Source organism: Gossypium hirsutum, chromosome A08, assembly GCF_007990345.1.
Source record: "Gossypium hirsutum isolate 1008001.06 chromosome A08, Gossypium_hirsutum_v2.1, whole genome shotgun sequence".
Classification (NCBI taxonomy): Eukaryota; Viridiplantae; Streptophyta; class Magnoliopsida; order Malvales; family Malvaceae; genus Gossypium; species Gossypium hirsutum.
In genome coordinates, this window is record NC_053431.1 from 90,578,298 (window position 1) to 90,588,902 (window position 10,605).

At 34.0% G+C, this 10,605-nt stretch overlaps 1 protein-coding gene and 1 long non-coding RNA gene across 3 annotated transcripts; one reads left to right on the plus strand and one right to left on the minus strand.

Annotated features, from left to right (window-relative positions):
• Nucleotides 1-310: 310 nt before the first annotated feature.
• On the plus strand, nt 311-2,158 carry LOC107947665 (uncharacterized). 2 transcript variants are annotated; one of them, XR_001697212.2, is made up of 4 exons: nt 311-717; nt 867-946; nt 1,300-1,736; nt 1,821-2,158. It is a non-coding gene; the product is annotated as an uncharacterized lncRNA (long non-coding RNA). The 2 variants fall into 2 exon arrangements; XR_001697211.2 differs by having other exon boundaries at nt 333-717; nt 867-1,736.
• Nucleotides 2,159-9,178: 7,020 nt separating this feature from the next.
• LOC107947654 (uncharacterized) lies at nt 9,179-10,589 on the minus strand. The gene has a single exon (XM_016882240.2). The coding sequence runs from the start codon at nt 10,153-10,155 to the stop codon at nt 9,412-9,414; it is 744 nt and encodes a 247-aa protein (XP_016737729.1). The 5' UTR covers nt 10,156-10,589; the 3' UTR covers nt 9,179-9,411.
• Between the last annotated feature and the right edge of the window lie 16 nt (nt 10,590-10,605).

Consider the following 10,605-nt stretch of genomic DNA (forward strand, 5'->3'; position numbering starts at 1 on the left):
ATAAGAATAACATATAAAAAATTAATTATATATAAAAATATATCAAAAACTAAATATATTCAATATAATGATATATAAATTTATTGTCGTTTTATAGGTGAAAAAATAATGATATTTAAAATAATTACTTTTATAATATTAAAATTTATTATATAAAAAAAATATTTGACATGAAATTTTTTTTTAAACAGAAAATTCCACTAATCCATTAATAAGGAATGCCTTTCTTTACACCTTCTGACAAAGAAATAAATGACATCTCATCCTAATTGGCCCATAAGATCGGTTCACTCTAATTAAGAAAAGCCAACAGCCACATAAATTAAAACAGTAAAACAAAAAGAAAGAAAAAAACCTAAAGCAAACATAAAACCTAAGTCTTCATTAGAGGGTAACTAAACAATTCCCATTTCTTCCCACAATCTATTCAATCAGTGGTTATTTCGACAACCCAAATCTTGCAACCTTCCATTCCAATGATCATCTTATAGTCCTAATTGCTTTCCTATTGCCGATCTGACACTCTAAGGGCATTTTAACTTCTTTTTTTATCCTGACTTTCCTTTATAACTCCATTTCCTCCCCTCTGCATTCGCCTTTTGTCCTCTATCACCAACTCTTCCACTCTCATCGGGGCCTCTTCTATCCAGTACTTGACCGTTTCAAACCTCTTGCCTTTTTGAGCCAGTCCATGCGCTGCGACATTTGCTTCTCTAGGTATGAATCTAAACTTTATCTTTTCAAAATTTTGGGCGTTTGTTTTAATTGTTTTAATCATTGTGCTCAATATTGATTTGTCTTCGTCTTTTGATATTACTTTTTTGATTACTGTCAATGCATCTCCTTCCACCGTGATTCAACGAAAGCCCATCTATTCTGCAAACTACACTGCTTGCTGACATGCACTCGCTTCCGCCATTGCTGGGTCCAAGACATTTTTAATCGGGTATGTGCATGCTCTCATTATTAATCCTTCATGATCTTGAATGATGATTCCTAATATTGTTGAATTTGTGATTTGTTGAAACGAAGCATCAAAGTTGATTTTTACTATCGATTCCTCTGGTGGGTGCCGTGATTTGCCTTCATCTATTTTTTTGTCTGATGTTACATTTCTGATATCCTTGACTTTTTTGATATATGCCTTAACGTAGGATATAACACTAAAACTATTCTGACCAACATTTTCATGTAGCCCAGAAAGCCACTGTTATTGTCTTGCATTCATCTATACTTGCTTTTATAAACTCAACTGCTAACCACATTCTCCATTCTTGGTTGTTGTTGTCTGTTGTGAAGGATACTCCCAGGTCTTGAAGGACCTGCCTTGTGAACGAGCAAAATCTCGAAACCCATACTCAACAGTTTCCTCTCCAGCTCCACAAACAGGACATTGATTTGTCACTGCAAATTTCCTATTTTGTAACACTTGTAATGTAGGCATATAGTTATTAGTTGTTCTCCATAGCGTAATCTTTATATTAATAGCAATCTGTAAATTCCAAAGCTTTGTATAATAGGTTTTTAGTGTTGTAATTTGTAATGTGCGCTCTCTGTTTGATGTGTTCGTGGCCTCTGTCATTAACCACTTGTATCTGTTCTTTGTGGTGTATACACCACTGTTGTCACCTCTCCAAACCCACCTGTCATCTTGCACACAATTGCTCAGTGGGATTGTCAAAATTCTTCTTGCATCATCTTCCTCAAACAACTCACAAATCACATCCTCTTTCCAGGTATTTTCTTCTTCATTAATTAAATCAGAAACTGTAGTATATTCCGTACTAATTCTTTGCACTTGAACTCTCTCCCTTGACCAGACCCCGGCAACCAAGCATCTTTCCATATATTGACTCTAGTTCCTCCCCCAATTCGCCACCGACAACCTTGCTCCAGCAACTTCCTAGCACTCCAGATACTTCTCCAGGTAAAAGATGGGCAAGAGCCTAAATTAGTCGTTATAAAATCACCATTCAGAAAGTATTTTGCTTTTGTAACTTTTGCCAACAAAATATTTTGATTCATTAATATTCTCCAGCCTTGCTTTGCCAGCAGCGCAATTTAAATTTAGCAAGGTTCCTAACCGCCAACCCCCCTTGTGCTTTTGAGCAGCAATTTGCTTTCCATTGACACCAATGAATTCCTTTATTTGTTTTTATATTGCGCCATCTGAATCTAGAAATTAATTTCTCTAATTCACGACATATATATCATGGCAATAAAAAACATTGCATCACATATACCAATATAGCCTGTAATATAGATTTAATAAATACCTCCTTACCCCCTGCTAAAAGTTGTCGTGTGCTCCAAAGTTCCATTCTTCTGACCATTTTCTTCTTCAGGCTTACGAATGCGTCTACCTTTTTCCGGCCCACCGTTGTTGGTAGTTCAAGGTTTTTCCAGGATTATTAGATATCCTTACCCCAAGCACTCGACCAATTTGATTCTTTACCACGCTTGGCACGTTTTTGCTAAAAACTAATTGACCTGATACCCCTTCATACTCCTCTATAATCCTTTAATGGCAATCACGCTTTCTTCACTTGCTTCTGCAAATAAAATGCTATCATCTACAAAGAATAAGTGTGCTACCTCTAGTCTACTACGTTCCAACTTAACCCCTTTAATCAACCCATCATTCCTTGCTAGATTAATAAGACGCGAAAAACCCTCCGCACAAATTAAAAAAAGATAGGGGCTTAACGGATCACTTTGTCTCAATCCCCTAGAAGGCCTAAATACCTTTCTTTGTTCTCCGTTAAGCACTACTGAATATGACATGGTTTTAACACAACTCATTACCATATTAATCCACCTTTTACAGAACACCGTAAATGCCATCATCTTCTCAATAAAACTCCATAATAAAACTCCATTTTACGCGGTCATATGCTTTACTCATATCTAGCTTTAATGCAATTGCTCCCTTAGCTCTCACCTTTCTTCTTTTTAGAGAATGCAACAATTCATATGAAATTAAGACATTGTCTGTAATATGCCTTTCTAGAGTAAAAGCACTTGTACCTCTTCAATGTAGTTATCTAACACTCGTCTAAATCTATTAACGACTACTTTAGAGACTATTTTGTAGATTACATTGCATAGACTAACGGGCCAGAACTGAGTCATGTTGTTAGGCATATTTATCTTTGGAATGAGGATAATATTAGCTCGATTAATCTGGGTCATATCCTCTCTATTCATTAACACATCTAAGTATTTTGAAACATCCTTTCAACCGATGTGCCAGTATTTTTGATAAAAGACGGCTGGAAATGTATCCATACCTGAGGCTTTCAATGGAGCTACACTTTTAACCATCTCCTAAGCGTCTTCAACCGTGAATTCTGTATTAAGCTCTTCGTTCATTTCCTCTTACACATTGTTGCACTTTTGATTGTTGCACTTTTGATAACACGTGATCGCAATATTGCACTTCACTAGTTGAAAGTAACTCTTCAAAATAAGATGTCGCCACTCTCATCATTCATTTATCATCATGAGCCCATTCTCCATTTTTCTTGCACAATCCTTTAATTTGATTTTTCTTTTTCTTGTTTCGATCCCCAAAACGAAGCCAATTAGCTTTTGTTCTCTGCCCCCAAACAAAGAACTGTTGGAAAAATGAGTTTGGAAAACGTAGTGGAAAATAAATTTAGGGAAAAATCAGAATTTTAATTTTTTTTAATTCAGGGAAAGATTTTGGTTGTGATATTTAAGGTAATAAATACTTAATCAAAATTGTACCTTATCGATTCGTCCAGGATGAGCGCTTTGACCGAGTAGTCTTCTCCGCTATCCTCAAACTCACATCTACCGAGTACGGGTTCTCTTTGAATCAGAAAATTTTTCACAAAAATTACTAGTAAGGTAATTTTATAATTTCTCAAAACTTTTGGGTCAAGTTGTAAATTAAAAAAATATCTCTATAAATTTTCTGAAATAATCTCTTTAGGAAATTTTCTGTCTGCAACTTTCTCTTGAATTTAACTCTATGTAAATAATGACCCAAGGCTCTCTTTATATAGGGAGAGTTTAGAAAGTTCAACTATGATTAAACTTAATCACTTTAATATTAAATTAATATAATATTTATTAAGATAAATATTAAATTAAATTTAATATTAAGATAATCACTTCAATATTAAATTAATAAAATATTATTAATATAAATATTTAATTTAATATAATATTAAACTACTAAAGTAATATTATTTTTGGAATACTTAATTTAAAATCAAATTTTCTAGTAGAGTCTAAGTAAGAGTGTAACTCTTTCATTGCTCAACCACTGACGACCAACCAATGCCGACAATCGGGATGTCGCTATCGCAGTCACCGACACCGTCGTGTTTGGTGATGCAGGTGCGACACCCTTACGGCACCCTGAGTCAATGCAATCCTTGTCAATGACGACCTAATCGGTTCAGTCTAGCCACTGATTGGACCGTATGCCCGGTTTCACATATCGGGCCCGATTCGACCAGTTTTAGGTCTTAGTCTCGGTTTTGAGCTCTCGGACCCAATTAACGATCTCAGGTCCAATTTTCAAGTTCAATTACTCATTTGGCCAATTGTAGGACTTGAAAATTAACTTCCAAAAATATCATATTAATTGTAACTGATTTGATTAATTTTAATTTTACTTGATCAAAATTAATTTTTTTTAAATTACTTAGATTTTTCAAATCATTTTTTCAAGAAAATTCTTTAATTAAATTCTCTAGTTGAACAATTCTCACGACCACCTAATTTAATTCCATATCAAATAAATTGACTCAACTAAATTATTCTCAAAGTCGTAGAATTTTCGTTTGATTCAAAAGCAGTTTGATTGAGCTTTTGTTGAGCTAGCAGAGGGACCAATCAGACATATACAATTATGCTCTAGTGATTGCAATTACTTAATCATGGAGTCAGTCCATAAGAAGTACCATGATTGAAAACTCCTTATTGTATACCCTTTACGAAAGCAATTTATCCAACTGCTTTGTCCAATGACCTCGTCATGTGTGCGTTACCTTCATATGATATTCTTAACTCCTTTGAGTTAAATCTGTTCACTAAATACAATCCTATTTTATCTCATTGTCACAATTGTGTCTTCTTAATTATTAATATGATCACTGTCATTAAATGACTGTGATAAATTGCTTATCGAGAACAAGTAACCCATGACCAAGTTCCATATTTATCAATTCACATAATGCCAATGAGAGGATATCATTAACTCTTTAATTGGGCTATGAATTCTACTGTTGCTAGTAAAGCCATGCTATATACAAGTCATGTACCCAACATACCAACTATGGGCTCAATCATCTTCAGAGCATAAGCCTCCACTTATATTAAAGTACATGAGTTGCATACGCATGGTCAATAGGATTTAGGTAAATCACACCATGAACATCACAATGAATTAATTAAAAAACGGGTTTAAAATTAATTCATCTTGGTCTGGTCAATGTATCATTCTGCCAATGAATATATCTATGTCTCTACTCGTGGAGTCAACTGTTTTGATAAACAAGACTAGTCATCTTCCCAATTGAAATTGTAGACGACATAATAATCCTTATTAATATTTGAATCAAATGCTCACTTTGATTCTTTTACGGGATTATGGACTTATTTAGATTATTTACTGAAGTAAGTTTTTGTCTCACAATATAATCGTTCTTTACAATGCCACTTATTTTTAGTTTGAACTTTAGACAACTAATGAGCTAATATTTGCTTGTCACAATTTCGCTATATATCCAAAATATAAAAGATATAAATACAAAAGATATAATAGTGAAATATGGAATTAATTTTATTTATTTATTCATCGTTCAAATAAATAGAAAACAGTTACATGTTTACTACAATATGGACACATTTCTCAACAAGAACTTTCTTCTTATCTGCCTCCTAATTGATGCGAGTCTAATTTCGATTAACTCGTCCAATGTTTCATCATCAGGTTCACCTTTATTAATTTCACTTAACCTATAATTTAGCATAGTCGTCTCGCACTTTCTATTTTTTTTATTTACTGCTGCCCACGTCGCCATCCCATGCCCAAGATTATATAACTTCTCTGGTAACCTTCCCACTACCTTCTTCTTACATCATTTTTACCTCCTCCTCCAAATATTCTTCTAAAATCCAATTTGCATTAAAACGAAACTAAGGTTGTGTTCTTTTCCTTTTTCTTCTATTGTTTCCTTCTATTTCCACCAATAATGGGTAATGATCAGATATGGAATGAGTAAGATGTTTCACACAGTATTCGGAAAAAAAATGCTCCACCATCATTGATTCACCACTCCTCGATCTAGCCTTGCTTTTATGTTATTTTTCGGTAATCAACCTCTTTCCTATATAAACCACTTCCCGAGAATCCCAAATCAACAAGTTGACAATCCTCTAGTACCGTTCTAAATACTTGCATATTATTCTCATTCCGAGTCCATCCATCTCTCTTTTCGAAAGAATATTTTATTTCATTGAAGCCCTCAACAACTAACCATGGCAAAGAACTGATACTATTTAACTGTCTGATTAAATCCTATGATTCCATTCTTTATCATTCATCCGGTGCACTATAAAAGCCTGTTAACCTCCACGGGGTCATTCCTTCCCCTTCAGAGACTTCAACATCGATATGCGACTTTGAAAAACTTCTCAGTTGAACACAATAATCACTTGTCCATCCTAAAGACAGACCTCCTCTTAATCATATGGCTTCAACTTCAATTCCATTCAAATATCCACACTTATTCCTAACCTTTTCCATTCTTTTTGTATTTAGTTTTATTTCAATGAGAAACAAAATATGGGGCTTGACCTTTCTCAGCTTATTTTTGAGACAATTTACTGCTCGTGGTTGTTCCAACTCACAAACATTCCAACTTAAGATTTTTATTTCTTCCGATTGGTCTACTTTCCAGTGATTGCCAGAACTTTTAAACCTATTGAATCACTTTGTATAGAAACACTCGAATTTACATTATGTTTTCTTTGCCTTTTTTTGTTTTCTACCATCTCAATTGGTCTATCTTCCAAATCTGAACCTAACTCCATTTGTCCATCTTCCTCTAGTTTTGATGTTGATTCTGTCTTTCAGTATCGATTGAACCTCCCTTTACTAGGTTTCGATTCTTCCTCAACCTTGGCATTGGGGTAAAACCCCCTTTTTTTATTCCTCTCCTGATATGACCATGGCGCTTGTCTAGATCAAAGTATGACTCCTTCTTTGTCCTTTCTCACCTCCCTTCCCAACGAATTATCCCCCTTATTGTCCTCCCTCAGCCACTTGCTTACTTCTATTTGACCTCTTCTTGGGGTCGCCCTTAATGAAATATCCCAGCTAAATTTTACTTCTTGTGATTGCAGTGTTAACCTAATCCGACAAAAGCCTTCTCCATGCCTTAATTTGCCACATAAAAATAGAATATGACAGTTTTTTGTGCTAAAAAGTCGCATATGTTGATTGGTTTGAGCCAATTGCTATTCGTTTCTTTCTTTTCAATGGCCTTCTAATATCCAACCTTACTCGTATACACATATATCTTTTAATACCTCTTGTAACTAACCCCGTGTCATATTCCATAAATTGTCCAATAAAATTTCCAAATTGGTGTGCCATTCTTTCCGACATAAGCCCCATCAGTAGATTATGTAGTTGAACCCAAAACTCCACAAATATCAACGTAACTTGTAAAGGATCTTCCCCCTGATTTAGTTGATGAAATAAAATAAGATGCCTATTGAAAACCCATGGTGTTCCTTGAAGAACCCTTTTTAGGTCTAACTCATGATAAAATCGGAACAAACTTCTCTTTTTACCAATGTTTGTGATAGTAATACCATCCAATGCATGCTAAAGTTCTGCTAAAGTGCTCCTCATTGAAGGAAAATGAACCACGCTTTCTGTTAAAACCCTTCCAACCAAACATAACTAGAACTTGTCTTCCACTTCCTCGATCTCTTCTTGATTTTGCAACAAATCTTCTTCGTCATCTAACAAGTTTAGGCTAGCCAGTTCGTCTTCCATATTTCTTTTGATTTACCCTCCTATCATCATCCTAAAATCTCAAGCACATAGCGCAAAAAGGAGAAAAACATAAAAGAAACTAGAAACCCTAGATATCTTGCCAAGGTAGCAGATAGAGAAAAACTCTTGCCAAAGTGGCAGACTTATAATATAGTATAGGACTTTAATATGCTAAAGTTGAAAAATGAAACTTATATATAAAGAAAAAAAAATTAGTTGATGTTTTTAAAAATAAAATGTATTCAACATAATGATATGTAAAAATATTTTTTCATTATATCCACAATGTATGTGAAAAATAATGATATTTGAAATAATTATTTTTATAATATTAAAATTTACCATACTTACAATCTATGTGAAAGAAATAAATATTTGACATATGAAAATTATATATAAAGAAAAAATATAAAAAATAGTATATATAAATTTTATTGTTATTATTAATTTAAAAAAAGACAGCATATTTAGTATAAAGTGTTTTTTAAAAAGCATTTTTTATAGGATGTGCCTTTTGACACGTCAGTTTTTCGGTCTATTTCCTTAAATAATATTTAAAAACAATTTAAATGGTTAAATATTTTTTAAAAAAGGTATTTTTTTTTTCTTTTAAAACATTATAAATGATAAATATGAAAATAAATCCGTAATTGAAGAAGTTGAGATGTTAGGAGAATAGTATATGTCAAAGAAATTTCAATGTATAGCATTTGAGCTCGTGCTTAAAATTTGAAAAATAAAAAAAAGTGGTGCTTAAACAACAATAGAATATTAAACATTTGACCAATGATAGTCTAGGAAGCTTCAGTAGAAAGATGAACAGTCAGAATAAAAGAAGGATCTAACGTGGAAAAAGAAATTTCTTTCGCTTATGGTGTTGAAGATGATGCCACTTGTACTTCATCTCATCCTTAATTCCAAATCTACATTTTCCAAATTCGCCAGTCTCGTTACAATTAACGTTTTGAAAATATTTATATTTGAGTGGATTTAAATCCATTTAATTCGGTGGAATTAATTAATTATAGTTGAGTTAAGGGTTTATTCCATAGTAATTAAGTTGGCTCACCCTCTAAAAACCTTACTAAGGATTATTCAAAAGAACATGATTAGTGTAACTAGACTTAGAGCTGTTATTCATTAAAATTAACCACTCTATGTAAAAAAAAAAAATTGTTACCAAATAAATTACATCGAAACTTGGGATGCACTTTTTTTCCTAAACTTGCAAGATATTTTCCACCCCAGATATTTGTATCATGCATTATTGAGAAATTAGTAAATAATCTTGACAAAGGATTTTGATGGGAAAACAATCATACAGGGATCCAATGGAAGGCCACAAATGATTGTAAAAGAAAATGAGTCTAGAAATCTAGTTCAGGCCTGCAACTTTCTCCGATGAACTGTCTTCCCGAGATTCTATAAGTCGTGGTACAATTTAATCTAACCACAACGCGTTTCCTTACAATTTTAAGTATTTTAACTCGACCCGAAATTGTACTGTAACTGCTTATGCTGAACGCCCCTGAATTAAGATCGCTCCTAAAGCTTGGAACGGCCTCAATTTTCTCAGGATCTAATTCCACCGTCACATTCCTCTGCAGTGTACGCCGTGCCTTGGCCTGCCCTTGGAGATGGATGGCCCCACCGATCACCCTCCCACCGTAGTAAATCAACGTTGTGCTGTTACTGAATTTGAAGGTTGCCACATTGGGGTTCTTTACTGAAACATCGGCTAAAAGTGTAACATTCACATCATTCCTGAGACTCCCGTTTATAAGCTCCAGGCGCTGGATGGTTACAGAGTTGATCTTGATCTTGGGATCGTGTATGCGAAAAAGAGTGAAAAACAGCACGAGAACTACCACCGCTAGGATTAAGGAAAGCGCAGCGATGCAACCGCAGCACTGCACATATCTTCTCTTTCTCAGATTCAATTGCGTAGACAAGGCTTCTTCCTCGTCTCTGAAGGCTGCCGGGGCTAAGGGCTTGACCTGCTCCTGCTCGACCATGGACAAGTTTTGGAAACTTTGGTTGCTACACCAGGTGTTATATATAATGGTAGCAATTGGGATTTTAATTATATCCTGTATTTTGTCTAAATGCATATGTAAAACGCGGTTCCAAGCTTCCCACGTCTTGACTTGGGCTACTCAGTCTTTGTTTAAGAAATTCTACCTTTGTTTGAGGTTTTTTTCTACTTTCATTTGTTTTGTTCAAACTATGGACATAAAATCGTTCAAATTAAGTAGCTTCTGTGATTTTCTTTTCCTTTTGGAGAAAGACTTGTGAAATTTTATAGATTATTTTATTTGTTTTGTTCTGTACGTTATCATGATTACATAATTATCTGTATCTACCATCTGAATAGTATGGGAATGGGACAATAAAATATGCCATATTCTCATTACTCACATTACCCTGAATTTCATGTCTATCTACAAGGAAAAGAAATGGCAACATCATTGATTCGTATTACCATTTCCCTTGTACACAAACTGATTTAGATGAATATTTTTGGATAGTAAAAAAGTTTATAAATATTGGCTGCTAAACCA

Excerpts from the sequence above, each read along its gene's own strand:
- LOC107947654 (XM_016882240.2), bottom strand. The coding sequence starts at position 10,155 with ATGCATTTAGACAAAATACAGGATATAATTAAAATCCCAATTGCTACC.